General features: G+C 40.5%; 1 protein-coding gene across 3 annotated transcripts in view; it reads right to left on the bottom strand.

Annotated features, from left to right (window-relative positions):
* The window catches only part of DOCK1 (dedicator of cytokinesis 1), a 272,132-nt gene that overhangs the window by 65,629 nt on the left and 187,219 nt on the right, over positions 1–19,284 (bottom strand). For all 3 annotated transcript variants that reach the window (XM_031597310.2, XM_031597311.2, XM_090145652.1), the window contains exons 30-33: positions 14,827–14,905; positions 13,709–13,809; positions 10,354–10,412; positions 3,996–4,144 (exon numbers count right to left, since the gene is read on the bottom strand). In XM_031597310.2, the coding sequence (XP_031453170.2) occupies positions 3,996–4,144; positions 10,354–10,412; positions 13,709–13,809; positions 14,827–14,905 (388 nt within the window). The remainder of the gene's footprint in view (positions 1–3,995; positions 4,145–10,353; positions 10,413–13,708; positions 13,810–14,826; positions 14,906–19,284) is intronic.

The raw sequence follows: 19,284 nt of genomic DNA, 5'->3' as shown, positions 1-19,284 counted from the left end.
CTCATTGATAACCAAGAAGAAATTACAGAGCAAATTAAAATGCTGGTATCGCTGCCTCGATGACACTAGGATTTATTGTTAAATGCTGGAAATGAATTAAAAGGGTTTTCCCCTCATTTCTTCCCATCTTCCCTCATTTAATTCTCTTCACAACAGAACATTAGCTCGAGGTACTTTAGATGCAGCCATAGTTTTATTTTAGCAATCATCTGTATTATGCATTCATTGATTATGCATTTCTATATGATTTTGCATTATGCATTCATTCATTATGCATTTCTCTATCATTTTTCTATCTTTTTGGCAATGGCTCTATTATGCTAAGTGGCTTTCCAATTTGTATAAAATGGAACAGATGTGTTGTTCTGGTTTTGGGGCTCTTTCCTCAGACCATTACTTTTACACAGCTCCTTATTCTTAGAGCATAAGAACACAAGCTGTATCTTGCATGCTTATAACTCTGATGCTAACACCACTGGACACTTTGACAATCCTCCTTAACAATGCTGCTCAGCCTGAAAACTAGACATATGGGACTTGTAACTTCTGCATGTTCACTACTGCAGAGTGTGAGGGGGGGTTATTTTGGAGGTGAGGGCTGTTCCTTCTTCGTTATTTGATGAGATGTGTCATAATGTTGGAGAACAAAGACTAGAGAAGGGCTTCTGACTTAACCCTTACCTTATAAATTAGTTATCTTTGATAATGATTACTTCTACTAATTTATATGCATCAGAACAATGAAAAGTAATCATATTGTGATGCAGTGCTAAGGGATAGGGAGAACCTACCAAATGCCTCCCTTTGCCAAAGACAAGCATCTCCTTCTGCCTCCTGCTTTCTCCATGGCATGCTTTGTACCACATCCTACACTTGCACCTCTCTATGAACTGGCTGAGCTCAAAATAAGCAGAATTAAATCAGCCACAACGGGTTTATAAAAGGCAAGTTAAAGTTTTGGGTAGGCAAACAAAGCGGAACGTTCACAAGAAATGGAACTAGAGGAAGTGACAGATGGAAGGAACAGGCTGCCAAAGTAAGAGGTTGGGGCTTTTAATGCTTCAAATCCCACATTTCAGTGGAATGACTGTTTCATGACAAACCTCCTCTCCTGCTGTCACCACGGGATCCATCACGCTCACCTGACCAGGCCTTGAACAATCAAAGCAACATTCTTTCATGGCTTCTGGGGCTCTGACATATTCCCTTTGATCTGAAGGGCTTACCAGTAAAACAAGCAAAGGGGAAATAGCAGAGTGGAGAAGGAGGCATTTTCTTCTACAGGGAAGCTTCAGTCTCACACAGACTTTAGTATCAGATTCATGCTTTGAGGTACAGGCTACTTTGAAGCCTATATAATGCTTCAAAGCACCATAAAAAGGAGAGGACAAAGATGGGTAACTCCAGCTTTTAATTCAGTCAGCCTTTAATTTAAGGGAATTTATCTTCTGCTTCTTCTCAGGGCTATATATAGTGGAAGAGCAAAATCCCCATTCTGCCTGTTACTGGTTTTACCAATTCATACAGAAATTAAAACAGCCATGGGGAAAGCTGTCTGTTCAAAACACAAGCCATCACAGCATCATAGAAGTTCTGCAAATTCCTCCCACACACATCATGAGGTTTGCACATCTGCTGGAGAAGTGCAGCCAATTTAAACCCTTGCTGATGTGACTAATAAGGTTAGATAATTGGATTTCTGGCAGATTAGTTTAACAGCAGCCAACCATTCGGTTTTGAACTTCTCCTTAAAAGCAAGACTAGACAGGAATAACTGGTAGTTGCACATACATACCAAAATGCTGTATGTTACATTGGCAGATTAAGTATGAAAACCTGCCTAGGTACTGGTAATATTTCAGTTTTATATCTATTTCTATCATTTAGAAGACATCAAACACTTTCAGACAAGTTACTGTCTGAAAGACAGATGAAACAGTCAAAGTTTGGGAAGCTGAGGGGAATTGCATTTGTTTGGTTCTCTGGACCAGCTCCAGTCGTACCTCAACCTCCATATGGCCGCAGCCAACTTGGATTGACACTGGCCTGTGATGCTCACAGTTCCAAACCTTTAGCACTAAGCCTTACCAGGGTCTGTAACGGGATGCTACAGGAAATCTCTTAGCAGGCAGACAACTCTTAGGGGGTTTATATGGCCTTTTGAACACATCCTCTGCTGGCTGCATGCAGATGGCTCAGAGACGTCAGACAAGGTCTGATGCTGAACGGGGCTGACAAGTTACACCTAATGAAAAGACTGAAGGACCAAATGCCTTCTCTGCCTCACAGATAAGGTCAGCTCCCCTGTCCTTGGAGAAGCAATGAGGAAGTAAGCGGTGACCCAGGGACAGCGCACCAGGGATGACTGTCTGCAGAAACTGGATGTATGCAAGTCTGTGAGAGCTGACAGGGTGCATCCCTGAGGACTAAGGAAATTGCTGGTGATCTTCGTGCCCCAAACACCCATCTCACAGCCCCAGCACGCATATAACTACATTATCTGCAAAATTATAAATGGATAGATTGATTATATCGTTTGACATAAGGGTTCACTCCAAATGCAATAAAAAAAGGTTTAGTACTGCTGTACCTGTCACATCAATGTTACATCCATAAAGAAAGCAGCAGTACTGGCACAAGAATTACATGTTGACTATCTACAATCCAGGACATATCCGACTTTAGCACCAGACATTTTTCTTCTCAAAAGGCAAAAACAATTGTGAGAAACATTTAAGATGCTCATTTCTTAAAATCACCTAAATATTCCACACAGAGCTGGTTTTCTTCCATCAAGAAAACACAGGGCCATAAATTTAGCTATAAAGTTACCCTCAGATTATTCATGATCCATGTAATTGTACAAATAAAAAACGACAAGTAACAAAGAGAGCGTCTGACAGGAAACAGTTTAAATGGCATCCCAGCGAGCATTTCAATCTTTACAGTATCACTGGAGTCAAACATAAGAAAGAATGATTATGCAGTAATTGGATGGATCCAAAATACAGTTCACAACCTTTCCATACAGCATCCAACGCAAAACAAATCAAAGTAATAAAGCTGATGCAATTTCCCCATGTTTAAATCTCTTCATGCAGGCATTCATTTATTTTAGCTACAGATTAAGAGATGGTTATGAATAACAGCTCACTAAAAAATACAGAAAAAGATAAGACTTCCCATCCAAGAAAGAAAAATGGTAAGAAGGGGGAAAAAAAAAAATGACATGTCAAACTGTATTGCAAAGTTTTCAAAGTCATATCCTGAATGGACAGAAATTTCACTGTGTAAAGTAGCTATACTGGTTTATGTTACAAAACTATGTGGCTTAACTAGTTTTACACTCAATCTATAAGTTCAAGTTTCAAGGGAAAGAAGGCAAAATGAAGAATCTCAAGAAACCCCCTTCATCATCCTTGTCTCTCAAAAGCTTCAGCTATCAGTCTGTGCTTATTCAAGGGCTTCCTTCAGCACGTGAAATGAGAATAGGATAAAAAATACTCCACTTGAAGTTTGGATGTTGCATTAACTATCTAGCAGGAAGATATGCTGCCACTGGCTGGTTAGCCTCTTTTCAAAACAACAATAAAAATATGGTTAATAGAATCAAAACTGCAAGATACTAGAGATGATGAATTTGTACACATCATAGTTTCTTTTGTCACATTATCAGGCTTCTCTTCATGTCCAACTCAACTCAGAAGCAAACTCCTTTCCTAAGTCACAGTGAAAATTTAAGACATCTGTCTTTGCTCTCCTGCTGTATCATAAAGAAAGGTTTCATTTACCTCATGCAAATTTTGCCTTCAGTGAGAATTTAAAACCTTCAGATTAAAATTCTATAGCCATTCAGAGTTGCAGAAAATAAACAAATCCATAATTACATTTTTCTTCCAAAATAAATAACAAAGCAACAAAAAATTCATATGTTTTTGACAAACAAACAGCTAAATTCGTCTTATGCCTTCAAATAGTTGTTGCTTACTGCTTACCATCTGGAAGCTTCTGGTGGAATGAAATTCACACTGCATCATATCAAAGAAGATGGGGATTGTAGCTTTTCGAAGCTCCGTCTCGGGGATAAGTGTCATTTCCAAGATAGGTCCCACCATTTCTGGGATGAACTTGATTTTATGCTGACCTTTAAAAAGAAAAAAAAAAAAAGCATTTCAGAGCTAATGAATGGCCACTGACTTGGTAGGAGATAATTGTTTTAAAAGCCATAACCATAAATTGTCATATAGTTCAAGTGCAAGACAGTACTTCTCAAGATCAGACTTTCCTGAAATATGTACTGTAATTCATTTCTCAAGAGGTTAACTATGTGATATTATAAACCCAAACCAATGAAGAGTTGCTCAACCAATAATCAAGCTGGAACTTGCTGCATCTTCCACAAATCACCCACAGTTACACAGACATTAAATTTCAGGGTTTTCTTTAAATATACTTTACAGATAGAAGAGAAAGCAGCTAAAAGACACATTGCTTGCATTAACTTATTTAGACTTCTGTATCTTCCACAGCGTACAAAATGTTCCTTCTGTCACTCTATCAAAATGTCACCACGAGTGCATGCTTACACAGCCCTGAGACATGAAGCTACATCTTAGCTAAGCTGACAATATGCCTCCTTTCTCCAGGAGTTGATCTGACTGGCTAACTTTATTTCACATTTACCTTCTCAACAGAAAAGCACGCCTCCCCCTGTGCTCCCTGCTACGTGCTCTGCACACAGAGCAGAAAGGAACAGCAACACAAAGCCTAATAAATACTGGACTTGTTAAGAACACGTAGTTCCTGTTCTTCTGTTGGATGGAATGTAGTGGATGGAGATTATATATCCTGCAAATGATCTGCACAGCTCCACCATGGAAAGATGCCTGTGCAGGGCAGTGTGAGGGCACTGGGGAGTTCTAGGCACAGGACTCAATGGTGCAAGTTCAGAAAACACAAAGATTCCAACCAACACTTTGTAAAAGCCAAATAAACCCTTCTGGGCATTCGTTTTCTCCCAGCTGTGGCAGATGACAACTACCTAAATCAGAGCAGCAGAAGTAGGTTTCTTCTAACACAAAATGCAGAGATTCCTGTATAGAAGACATTAGAAGTCCAATACCTTAACGCACTGCATTGAACCTGGAAGATGACGGAGCTCATTTGGTTTTGTAATGCTACTAATAAAAAAGAACAGAAATTCACACTGGTCCGTGTACAGTGCAGGGCATTCAAGTTTCAGTGGGTGGTTTCTTACAAAGAAGAGGTTAATAGCTGCAGGCAACAGAGTGCTTTGAAAACACCTCTATGCCCCCAGTGCTGCAGGTGGGCTGTGCTGCCTGCAGGAGCCCTCAGCCCCCCCTGCTTTAACACTCTTGTTTCTCACTGCAGCTTATCAGTGGTACACAACACAAACACATCTTAATTCATTTAGATTCCAATGCACTACGCTGGCATAGCAGTAACTGTTAAAGTATTTAATTAGCAGTTTCACTTTTGACCAGAAGTAACATAAATCTGAGCAAATGTAATCAAGAAAAAATCCTTTAAAGATAAAACACGCTGCTGCTATTTTTTTTTTTTTAAGAGATATAATTTACGTTACTTGATTTGGCAAACTTCAGAATCCCATTAGCATTAACAATGCTATTAGGGTGAAGGAATACTCAACCAAAATCACTATGCCATGTGATGCTCCAATGCTGGCTGTTGGTCAGGAACAGCAATACAAGCAGTGCAGCCCTCCCTGCCCTCCTTACAAGCAGTATTACACTCAGCATCTCAGGTGCCAGTTTTCTTGTATTATGCCTGAGAAACGTCAGAGCTGATGCTTCAGAAAACAAATGATAACGACAGAGGTTATTCAACAGGCACACATTCAATGTCCTGAGGTTCTCTGTGGACCACAGTTGTTTTTCACTGCTTCGTGTGCAAGGACCCTCCCTCAGAAAAGTAACGAACATCCGCTGAAATTCAGATGTGAAAAATGAAGAATTTGCAAAGGATTATTATTATTATTATTATTATTTTTTAAATCTCTGACTCCCCCTTTTCCTCTTCTGAAGTGAAACGCACAGTTCCCCATCAAAAACAAAATGATTGAGCACATCACCTCAATGAGGAAGGGAGACCTGATGGTGGTGCAGACCACCGATGCTGAAGCACCCACAGGATGTGCTCGAGGCCCAAGGGACCTTCCACCTCACACAGACCTGAGCCTAAATAGGGCAGGCAGCAGCAGGCCCATGGGCCCCCCATGCCATGAAGACCTAGGCCAATATAGGGCAGGCAGCAGCAGGCCCACAGACCCTCGATGCCACACAGGTGGGGGCCATAGATGGCACGCAACAGCAGGCAGTGACAGCATGCTGCAAGCCTGGATGGTGTGATCTTGTGTTATGCACGCAGCATCAGAGCACAAACCAACGGCCGTGGTCCTCCTCTGGATCCCGAGAGCCTCCACTGCAGCTGCATGTCACGCACAGCACTTTCCGACAAACAACCAAGCCATGAATTCTCCCTTTTATCTCGCCCCCCCAGGAGCATAGGAGATCCCACACAAAGATTTAATATACGACAAACCTGGAAGAAAACTGCGGCCTCTCTTCCAAAAGACAAACTGCACATCTGTTTCATAAACCGCATGCAAAACCAGGATTACTTTTTTTTCTGACTACATAAAAAACTTTCCACAGTGGTTTCTGCCTTGCCACAACATCCTCTATGTAGACTGCTCACCCAACAGCACTGAGCTTCACTCCAGTGAGCCAATATGCAAGTGCTTCCTTTATCTGCGTGATTTTCATTTCCCAGCTTCTAATCTACCTTTGGGCCACTGAACAATTTGTCAGCAACCTCACCTCTGACTTGGGTCAGCTGTGCACACACATAGCAAATTCAGAGTGTTATTTGTAATGACTCCTTTTTATATAACGCTCAAAGTTCAGGTCTGTTTTTAACCCTGGCCTTCCCTCCAACAACATGAACATCTTTGCCCAGTCCATTCTTGGTATCAGGAGCGCTGGGCTGGCAACCAGCCCACTGCATGACAGCAGGACCTTCACTCTTCTACCTTCCACTAGCTGGTTCAATAAAAGCAATGCTTTCTGGTGAGGGGTCTGGAGCACAAGGCTTAGCAGTGGCTGAGGGAGATGGGATTATTTAGAGTGGAGGATGCTCAGGGATGACTTTATCACTCTCTACAATTGCCTGCATGGAGGTTACAGTGAGCTGGGGGTTGGCCTATGCTCCCAAGTAACTAGAGATAGGATGAGAGGGAATGGCTTCAAGTTGCTCAAGGAGAGATTCAGGTTGGATATCAGGAAAAAAATTCTTCTACAAGAGTGGTCAGACACTGGAATGGGCTGCCCAGGAGTCACCAACACTGGAAATGTTCAAGGAACATGTAGATGATGTACTGAGGGACATGATTTAGTGGGAAATGGTGGTAGGTGGATGGTTAGACTGGATGATCTCGAAGGTCTTTTCCAACCTTAGTGATTCTATGATTCTGACCTGTCTTTCGTGATCGACTCTACCATCTGGATTTTTTTTTGTTGTTGCTTCTTCAACATTCCCCTGGTTGAAAACATTAACCATTGAAAATCGGTATACGTGACCCAGCATCAAGCTCTGTTTTGTATATGCTGAATTGCACTACGTAATGCTTTTAAGTGCATGCTGTTTGATTCCCTACATTTACATCAAGACAGCCTTCTTTGCGTTTCCACGATTTTCATCCTCAGTTCTAACTAAACAGTGACACCAAATAATGTATTATTTTAAGAAGTTCAGGCTGTGATTTGGAAGGAAATAAGCCTACAGATACTAATATGCATTGCTACTGATGCATGCAGGAAAATAAAAACCTCACAGCACTTTCAGAAAGCCAGCACAGCAGGGGCTCTGCGCGCTGGAACTACACTCCCCAAAGCCATCCTCACTGCTACTGCATCACAGCACACAAAGCCTTCACGATCAAATTGAGCAAGGTATCAGACAGGACAGCTACAGCAAGGGTTTGTGTAGAAAATCTATCAGTCTGCATCTCTCACACAGGGCTCCCTGTTTAAAACAAAATCTTGCCTCCTAAATTGCATTATTTACAGTGTGTATGCACAGTTACCTATTGCTGTACTCTACTACACATGGTCCTTTTCTTTCTTTCATTTTTTTTTTTTTACTGCAACCACTACTGCACCAGAATACACAGGCAAAAATAACCTTGTATTTTACCATCTAATTTCAGAAAATAAATTATACTTTTAAATGTGCATCACAGCTAAAGGTCTGTCTTGTCCCCAAATGAAAAGTTTTAACTCCGCAAGTATTATGTGCTAAATTTCTACACAAAAAGTTATGAGATAATTTGAGACTTATCCACTCCAATACATAAATCAAAAGTCAAAGTTATTCGTCTTTATCGAATCTTATACACAATGGCAGGTAGTCATAAAAAATTATATGCTCAAGCTTATGCAAGAATTACAGCTTTCCGCTTGGGATTTTGTTTCTAAGCATATATATTAATAATTTGACTAATGTAGTGAAGCTTCTAAGATAAAAGTGTCAAACGCACTGCAATCAATTCCTCTGCAGTGGTAAGTCAGTATTCTTTCCTAATTGATGCTGTGACATACATGAGATTGGTGGAGAGCCAGAAGTTAAACATGATCAGCATTGACTATTTGTTTCACAAAGAAGTTGAGAAAAAGAACGATTCTCATTATGAAAAGTACAAAGGCCTTGTTGGATTGGGGTCCTGGCTCTGATTTGCCTTTCTCCTGCAGCTTTTGTTATGAAGTGCAACAATTTACCAACTCCCTCAATGTGTAACATTTCAGAATTAATGATCCCAGTCAGATAGGGAATGCACAGACATCAGAGCTAGAAGAGGTCACAGAAGTCACCTTCCTGAGTAATAACAGTTTGTAAAGAAGAAACCAAAATTCTATCTAAAACTCTATCAAAAATACAAAGGCTTTCATGATAGCACAAAGATTGAAGAAAACACTGCCCCCTCCACGCATGGCAGTCAGTTCACAAAACACCAGTGGAAATGGTTAGCATCTCCCTGTTAATGGTGAAAAGCAGAACTCAAAGGCAGCTAAATAGCTTGCACAAGAGCAGCCAGTGTCAGTGACAGCATAAAAAGCACAATGTGCTCCACTGTCTCAAGGTTGAATAAAACAGCCACATGTTAGAACAGCCAGATGCATACATACAAACACTTCTACTTCCAGTCCACTAAATGGCAGGAAAAGTACACCAGGTTTAAAAACTGAAAGATGCAAGAGAAAGTAGGAAAAGTAACAGATGGATATGTGACTGTAAGCATAAAGCAGTGAAGGATTTTGCTAATAACCACCATGGAGGCTGCCAGCATCCTGAGCTGGCTGACCCAGCATCTGTTATGGGGCTGCAACCATTACCTGCCTGTCAAGTCCCACATCAGCTGTGCATTATGCTTTAATCTGTTCTCCAGATTTGTGAAAGATGCTTCTAATAAAAAGTGAATTCAACTGCTCTTGGAAGGCTTTTTTTCATCATGCCAGCAGAGTGGATGATACTTCTGTGATATCAAATAATTGTGAACCCTGGTAACCCCTTCCTTTATATATGCTTATATATTTTTTCAAGCTTCAGCAACAACAGTTCAGCTAGAGATATAAGTCAAGTGGCAAATGCATTTATTTCTGATCATTTAAGGAACTTTTGATAAAACTCAGAACAGCTGAAGTGTCTCTGCTGTTAAGCTCAAGAAAATGAAATCTGGCAGATGAGTACACTCAGTTCGCAGTAAATACTCCGTTGCTCACTAAATTTAATCCCTGTATAGCTAAATTATACCCACAGAACGTACCTGGAGTTGAGAAAGGTGTGCCTAATTTACCCACAAACTGAGGATGTCCAACTTCCCATTCTTTGCTGATCACTGTGAGTCATTCTGATACAGCCAAACAAGACTGCAAATCAGACTTCAAGTTGAATTTCCAGGCAAAGCTACTGGCAGCCCCCAGATATATTCATTTTGCTGCAGTACACTGGATCTGTGTGTACGTGTCCGTATACATATTTTTATATCCATATATTTATTGAAGAGCAAAAGCCCTCACTATAGTTGTTTCTATTTAAAACGAGGTTGAATACCATGAAATGAAAATGAAGATACATAAACACTGACTAGTTATGTATCTTCCCAGATGGTGAATTAAGTTTGCAGAGGAGGCTTTATTTCTTACATCACTTGCTTCTAGGTGCTTATTTCAGGAGAAAGTAACCTTGTTTCATCTGAACCTCCTTCAAAAAAACACTGGCTGAAAGCATTAAGCAACAGGTGTTGATGCTACTTACCCAGATTATACCACATGTCCCTGATTTCAAAACCAATCTGCCTTCTCATGTCCCCGTATCTTAAAGAGAGAACAAAAAACACGATTAAAAAAAAAGATCACGCACATGACATATCAATAAGCAGAGCAATTTGGTTTGAAAATCTGACCAGTGTTCAAAAATATCTAAAAGTAGAGGTCAATCTGTGGCAGGGTGGGGTTGAAACTAGATTGATCTTTGAGGTCCTTTTCAACCCAGGCCATTCTGTGATTCTCTGATGATTCTATGAAATCCTCCAAGTGTAACCCTTATCAGCGATGCTGCATGGCCTCGCTCCCCCAGCTCTGCCATACACCTACATGCACTGATCTCTGCAGAATTCAACTGGGGCCAAAGGGAGAGGCAGACTTGTTCATGATGCCCCAAGAGATGCAGCCCAAAGGCTGCAGCTCGCCCTGTGCTCCGTGCTCTCAGTTTCCATTCATGGAATGAATTTCCACTTATTAAAGGGAGAACACCAAACATTCACCTTGGCAAAGCTCTGTTTTTTGGATTACCTAACCATCCTCTGGGACGTGTGGGTGTTTGCAGAGATTAATTGTGAGCGTTTCCTACTTCTCAAGCAGCGATGGCTGGAGGAAGCACGGCAGAGAGCTGCACGGCCTAAGGCTCTGTTTTATTTTTACACACACTCTTAGCATAACGTTGTCCTAGAAAATAAAACCAGGAGCACAGGGTGACATCCTGTGTGAAATCATACAGGAAGAGCTTTTGTGTTGCACATCATGGGGATGTGTGGTGCTGGGCCGAAGCAGCACACAGACGGATGCTCCTTTGCCTGGTGGCCCAATGTCTCCTGTTCAGCTCTGGTGCCACCTGTCCTACATGCCCTCCATCACAGTGTTGATGCCAGGAAAGCTTAACGAACACAAAAAAGCCTACTGTCATCATGCATTACCAGACCAGCACCATAACCATCCTCCAAGCCTATGTAAGGAGCTCCAACAACCTACTTGCTACACAGATTATTTACTGAAGGCCATTAATTAAACCACAGGATGAGCAGAACGGTTGTGTCTGGCAACTTGTGGGGTTTTTGTGGTATAACAGTGAGATACCCTGTCATTAATAAGGATTAATGATATTTCTCTTTATCATTCAGTCTGTAATTACCTAATGTTTCAATCCAACATTTAGTAAAAACTGCAAATTACAATAATTAAATTTTAATTATTGAATATTTAACACATTGAAATATGTACTTAAAAAAGAGGGCGAGTGAAATTGAATGAAGTGATTATTTATATCCCTTTGGCATAGAACTGATAGTTGTTTCCTCACAGCAATAAAAGTTAGTGCTTTCAACCACTTATTGCATCTGAAGAATTTACTGTCTTGGTTTTCGTCCCCCAAACACGATTAAACTGAAAATAACAACTTGCAAAATCATTATAAACAGAGATTTACAGTTTAGCAAACTTCATTAAGTATCCACTTCAAATGTCTTAGTCTGTTTACTTATCTCAGTAGTGAGCAACGTCTGTTGATTTCTCAGATTTCGTCAGTGAAATATGCTGCCCCACTTAATATCAGAATCACTTCAGCACATTTCCATCCGAGGATCTTATTCTCACAAAGAGGAAAATCAGTCTCCAGATGTATTTTTGGGGCATTTCCAGTCCCACCAGCTCTCTGGTATTGGTTTTTGCTCAGATCAGGAGCACAATAAGAGCCCCATTGGGTGGGTGCACCCCAGTTTTGCTCAGAGAAGGGAAGAGAATTGGGACCCAGAGCTGCCGAGCTCAATCCCTCTGGTTGGGACTGCAGCACTTTGACGTTTGTCAGTGTCCTTTGCACTTATTAATTAAAGAGTTTGTACCACTGATCTCATCTTGTGCAAAAGCATGGCTCATGCATTCCAGCTCTAACGAAATGGGATTTATGTCGCTGAACAAAAGCACCTCGATTTCTCTGTGCAAGTCAGTGGCTTTCATGCTACTTGTGGTATTTGTATCACAACTGCAAAACCCCAAGCTCTGAGATCACTTTTCCACCAAACTTTTAAATATTCCTGTTTCATCACAGCAGCCCCACGAGTCACATGTACGTATAGAATCACAGAATGGCCTGGGTTGAAAAGGACCACGATGCCCATCCAGTTTCAACCCCCCATGCTCTGTGTGCATGGTTGTCAACCACCAGACCAGGCTGCCCAGAGCCATATATGGTAGATCACACAGTGCTGAAAAACTCTGTTTTAACACTGTGGTAAATCACACCTTCCAAAGGACACACCTCCAAACTCAGGATGGAGTGGATGAGTTTGAAGGGCAAAACTCAGCTGCTGGGGGGAAAAAAGAAAAGAAAAAGGAAAAAAATAATAATAGAGAGCCCTCTGCTTTCTGGTCAAAGAATGCAGCCCACATGGTGCTGCCACTTCCAGCCAAACCCTTACAATCGCATCACACTGCAGCAGTGTGAAACTCTCCCCATTCTCACTGCGGTATCTCACATCACAGTAACACAAAAAGAGGCTTCAATTCAGTAATGCAAAATACACCCTATCTCTCTCTCTATAGAATATATATCACACATAGAAGAGGCTTGCTCAGGGACTCAGAGCTCTGAAACTGCAGTTTTGTGCATTAACTGTGGAAACCCGATTGAATATGGAAACAAACTGCTTTTGCAGGAGTTCTTTACAGATACCACAGCACCGAAAGTGAACCTGCACATACAGTCTCAAAATGTTCAACCAGCTTTTTCAGCGCTCAGTCAAGGATAGGGTCCTCTGCACTGGAAGTCCAAAGAAATTTGGGAAAAATGCACACATGAAAATATTCATGCTGCAGTGTTTTTCCTTTCATTTGCTGTGGGATTCTGAAGTGAAATCACACAGCTCGAGCTGCCCGGTCAGAGGTAGGCAATGCAACTCCTTCTATAAGCAGGGCAGCAACACTGCTATGGCTCTACAAAGCCAGTCCTTAGGGATAACATGGGCTGCAGTTGGGAAAATTCACCCTAAAAGGCTGTCAGGGATTAAGCAATAAAGAGTGCCCACAGAATGAGAACGGTCACAAAGCTGAAGTGATTTAAAAATGCAGCTTTGTAATATGTTAATACTTCTGAGAAGTCTTGACTTCATGAATACCCTGCAGTATAAAATACTGTCTTCATCAGTAATGAATCATGTAATTTAGATCTTGATTCAAGGGTAGAAACACACGCAAGACTTGATTCATGTTTTTAAAAACCAACCTTTCATTATACCATGATTGCGTCTCAATTTGAATAGATTCAGCTAAGAAATTAAACTAAAATTATGTTAACAGACCTCAAGTTCTTGTCCACAATTTAGATGACGAATAGGACTTACTTGTTAAGTATTTTTGCTCTCTTAGCACTTGAAAAATTCTCCAGTTGCAAAGACTCTTGTGTGAGAAAAGCTACGGCGAGGTGGAAGTAGTTGTTCCAAAGCTGAAAGGACCCAGAATGACAAGAATAGGTACCATTAATTCTCTGAAATGTTTTTCTGCACATCTACAAAACACCTTAGAAGAATTGAAGTTATTCACATAAATATTTAAAGGTGAAAATAACAGACACTACACAGACATTGTTTCTTGATGTATTTAGTACATCCCCTCGCTGTGTTCATCTTTCCATGAAACATTTCCCATCTACAAATCCCAATTGATTGCATTTAGTTATTCAAGTCAAATAAAATATGAACACATAAATGTGGGGAAAAGATAGAAAAGGATCCACACTCAGGCCCCACATTCGAGTCAATAGCTCTACTAAAGCACCTGTTAATGGCTCTTCACATGAGTTGATAATGATAGGACAAGGGGGAATGGTTTTAAACTGAGACACGGGAGGTTTAGGTTAGATATTAGGAGGAAGTTTTTCAGCCAGAGGGTGGTGAGGCACTGGAACAGGTTGCCCAAGGAGGCTGTGGATGCCCCATCCCTGCAGGCATTCAAGGCCAGGCTGGATGTGGCTCTGGGCAGCCTGGGCTGCTGGTTGGTGACCTGCACATAGCAGGGGGTTGGAACTGGATGAGCATTGTGGTCCTTTGCAACCCAGGCCATTCTGTGATTCCATGACCTCTCTGGAAAGGGAAAGACACCCCTTTTTGCACATCCAGATGGAAATGAGGAGTTCAGTACGGTGCTCATGGATAAAACTTGGTGCTGTTTTAAGAGGAGAACGACATGACAATGGAGTGTAAGTGCTGAGGACAGAACGACTGAATGGGGCTAACTGGGATGCCAGGGTTTACAGTCACATACACACAGACAACAAAATCATGTTGATGTGGCACATGGGGACATGGACATTGGGAATGGTGGGGATGGGCTGGCAGCTAAACTTGGGGATCACAGAGGTCTTTTCCAACTTTATCAGTTCTAGGTTTGGGACAGAAGTTTATTACAATATTAATATTACATCCCGAGACACTGTTTGGTATTTTGATAATTTTTTTCTTACCTGCAACTCAAAGTTGGCTTGATCAAGAAATTTTTTGTTTAGCATATCTGCATACTGATTAATTGCTCGCAGGAAGACTCTGAAAGATCAAGAGAAAATTACATAATTACACACTCTTCGGTGGCACCTTTGTACATTTGGCATTCCAATTAGACAAAAATCGGAGTCTGTCTGGGAAGTGAGATTTGTAGGTGTTACTTGAAAAGCAGTGTGATCTCACCACTGTTGAGCATACGGAATTATATGCAGATGTTCTCAAAATTAATCAAGCAAATTTGCAGACGCAGGGTAAAGAAACATAAGGGATGTTTTGGATAAAAATCACTTGTCTTTAAAATATCTCATGATAATCAGGAGATCATTAAACATTCAGTTTATTAGAGGAAAAATGAAGTTGTTTCTTTTTTCCCCCCCCCTTTAAAGTGACAGTGTCTGAATGCTGTAGCTCATCAGAATTAAACTGGCTCTATTTTAACTTGCAGGTGAAGCAGAATGTGCTCTCAAATGCATGAGACAGACACTATTTTACTTATGGAACAAAAACACATTAAAAAGCTGTTGAAGGACAGTCTTCAAAATGTTGTGCAATGTTCTACTTCTAAAATGCTAATTTAATACCCAGTACAGTTTATTGCTTCCCTAAAAAGGTTGCTTGTTAAATTGCAATAGGAGTTGGCTTGACAAGCTTTAAAAATAAAACCAAATGGTACAGTATAAGTAGGTCACTACATATTCATGGTGCTGAAAAGTAAACATATTATTCTCTGGTATTCTAATCTCCGTTTTCAAAATAAACATTAGATTCCTCCTGAAAACTTTAAATTTATGCTATGGAACCGCCAGCTAATGCCCAGACAAATGAGCTTGTCTTTGGAGCAGGCTGTCTGTGATACAGATTTATGTCCCCTTAAAGCTCTAGAAATGGTGAAGACCAATCATAACACGTATAACCTTTCTTTCCTTTTCCCCAAAAGCAATCTTTAAGAAGAGATTGGCACTACTGGATGCAAATAAGAAAGTTAATCTTTCTACAAGCTGACAAAAAAAAAAAAAATTAAACAAAACAGAAGAAGGAGTGAGAACTTTTATCTGAATTTAAGATACCTACCGATCTGTCCTGAGAAAAAAAGAAAAGAACATCTAGCTAAATGCTTGGTTGCCCAAATGAAATCAAACCTCACCCCAAGATCAGGATGGGAGCAGAGATTATTCACCTATACGAAATTAACAAAACAAGGCACTAATTGTCACACAGCTGGGATGTATCTGTACTGTAGAATCGGATTACTCCAAGAGCAGGAGAAGGAAAGTATCCAAACATGAAGAGAAAAATTATTTTTTTTTTTCTGGTAAAAGTACAAAAGAAAATGTAGATAATGAAAGAATTATTAAATAGAAATGAATATGTAAAAGATATATACATGCAGACCTATTTATGTGTCTAAACACATAAAAATATACGTATCTATATATGCATACATATATTTTGTAATATTGCTCTTTGTACCTAAAGATCTCACATGCACCCCTGTACTTGTACCCAGCACAGGCAGAGATGCACTTCAGGAACAGCACTTCCACGCGTTATTCACCAGTATCTTTGTCAGTGTATATATTTGGAAACAACTCCATTAAGAGATTTTATAAATGAGATGAATTCAGCATACACAACAACACTGCAGACGTGTTTTAGATCTATGATTCAATTACTGAGCTGTAACACATACTAAGATGGAATCCAAAGTTATCCCTGTAACCAGAACACCACCAGTTCCGTTTGTAGATTTACGTCCTGTTTTGCTTTGTGCTTTTAAGGTCTGACAATGCTCTGAGATCCGTGACTCCTCCTGGAAGGATCAGACGTGCCAGTAGGAAGAGCTCACTGATGTTCCTCACCCTACCAAGATAAAAATCAGTTCCAATACAGGGAGGATTATGCCTCCAATTTAATTATGTTGCCTCAAGACATCACTGTAATGTATTCAATCTGCTCCATCTAATTAAGCTTTGGAACAATCTCATTACTTTATATACCATTATTTTTCTTCAAATCGTAGCTCTCATTTTTTCCCCATGTTCATTCAAGTGACTACAAATAAACAACAAACAGTGCAGAATCCACTGTACGTTGCAACAGGAAAAAGGACCAAACCACAAGACATCTATAAAACTGTAATTGTAAATAAATACCACCACTCACTCGCAGCCCATATGCTATCCTGTAACTAGAGTGCTTTGGGAAAGTAGGCATTCTCCCAACCTCCTACAGTAGAACATCAAAAAGAAAAAAAAGGAAAAAAATGCAGAGATTTAACTGTTGATTTTTTAATTATTCAAGCCCCATTTTGGTTTTCATTTCATTTGATGTTACACTCAATCCTATTACCATAATAAGAGAAGTTATAAAGTGGAATAATCAGAGACCAGTTCAACTACTACTACCTCCTGGCACCATTAAAGTCACCATAATGGTTTCTCTCATCCTGAGCTCATAATGCATCCCAACTTCTCTCCCTTATAGGATCTCCCAGTATCAAGAGAAAACAAGGAGGTGTCAATGACTTCATCCCATAAAGCTGATTTTAACTACATGAAAATATGACCATCAAGAAGTAGCAAGTTGGTTAACAAGGTTGGAGAGGTTTCACCCCACCTTCACCATGGAGTAAAGTGGAGATTATGAAGCCCACAAAAGAAATGCTGAATGGAGGAGATGACGTAGGTGAATGTTGCTTTCTGTTGTCATCACTGACTCCTGAACACTTTATATTCTCTGACAAACTCACACAGGAGTGAGGAGCAATGCCATCCTGCTGGAATACAGACAGGACCTCAAAAAAGAAAAAAAAAACCACAACAAAACAACAAAACATCTGAAACAGGATCTCAGAGAACATGTCAATATTCTGAAAACAATATAGAACAAAATGCCATGATTAGGTTGCTCTCAAGTGGAAAATTTTAAAATAGGATAGAAGATGCTTGTGCGTCCTCATATATTCACCTAGGAGAACGGCAATGCCAGTGCACACAGCTATCAGGGCAGATTTCTTTGGCCATTTCCCATCAGGTTGCTCTCCATGCTTAAACTGGAGCAGACAGATGCCAGCCACATCCTCTCCCTCTTCTGACAGCAAAGTGAAGAGGAGTGAGAAAACCATGAAGACAGCAGAGAAATCGTAAGGTTTTTGGAAAGCATCTTGAGGATGCAGATGAGTCAAATTCAGCATTAACCAGGAATTCTGCTAGATGTTGTGCAGACATATGGAAATCAATGACACTGAAAAGAAAGGGTTCTCCTGGACTATTTAAATACCACCCTGTGAAAGAGCTGCAACAATGGATATGGTGCAACGTGGTGAAAAGTCTGAAGGTTTGGTGGCCCCCTTACCATTCTGGTACGTTGCTCAGTTGTATGCTTCATTGGAAAGAAAGATGATTGCTCTGAAGAGATCATGTGGATGGAGAGAGAAAAAAAAAACAACAACGTTGCCCAATGAATTCCTGGCTATACTCCAGGAAGTGGTGTCTTATCATCTGCAAGTTTGCTGCAACTCATGAATTTAAATGGTTCAGGTTTATGCCCAAATAAAATTCAAAAGAGGAAGTAGAATATTTTTATGAATAATTCTAGGTCTTAGTCCAAACCTCTTCTCTTTCAAAGCAGGTTTTGATGGTTTGCAATAACTTCACTGCTAAAGTGAGAGAAACAAGAAAACCAACAAAAAAAGCCATCCAAAAAAATGGCTCTCTCAGAACAGGCAGAGTTAACAGACGAAGTGTACTTGTTTTGGACATCACTGGACCAAGAGAAGTCACCAAAAGTATCTCCCACGTTCAGATGAAGAACATCAATCCACCGGGGCTCAGCTTATCTCGGTGTAATTAATAACAAAGATTAGCTCTTGGTGCTTGTGCATAAAAAGGAGTGCTCAGCTTCTACTAACAAAAGAATGCATTATCCATGTCAGGAAGAGCCACGAAAGTTAAAACCTTGAGAAAGAGAGAAGTTGAGAGGCTGGAACTGCTCACAATGTACTTAGTTACAATACGGAGAACGTCGCACGCAGCAACAAAATCTAATGCGAACACATTGCAAAAGATTTGTTAGACAAAAGACTTTATCAACCCAATTAAAAGAAGGAAATTAACATTTTTTCACGATGTGATCGGAATAGAAGGGATATGATTACAGAAGAAAATCACTTCAGGAGATGTGAAGGGAAGACAGACTGGTGCTGAAGGACAAGTAACAAAACTAACATCCTAGAGGCATGAGATTTGTGGCTGCTCAGCCTCTGAGGATGGGTGGTGTTGGGGCTGCCTTTCAATGTGTCAGCAGCTTTCTGTTGTAGTTACAGTGAAGGTCCTTTGAGGCAGGGACTGATTTCTTATCCTGTGTTTAGGCAGTTTCTAGCAGAGTAAGGCTCTATTCCATCATCTGGATGCCCTGATAAT

This window comes from Phasianus colchicus, chromosome 8 (assembly GCF_987193195.1).
Source record: "Phasianus colchicus chromosome 8, bPhaCol1.hap1.1, whole genome shotgun sequence".
NCBI lineage: Eukaryota > Metazoa > Chordata > Aves > Galliformes > Phasianidae > Phasianus > Phasianus colchicus.
Note: the sequence above shows the minus strand (reverse complement) of the source record. Positions and strands in the feature narration are given on the sequence as shown.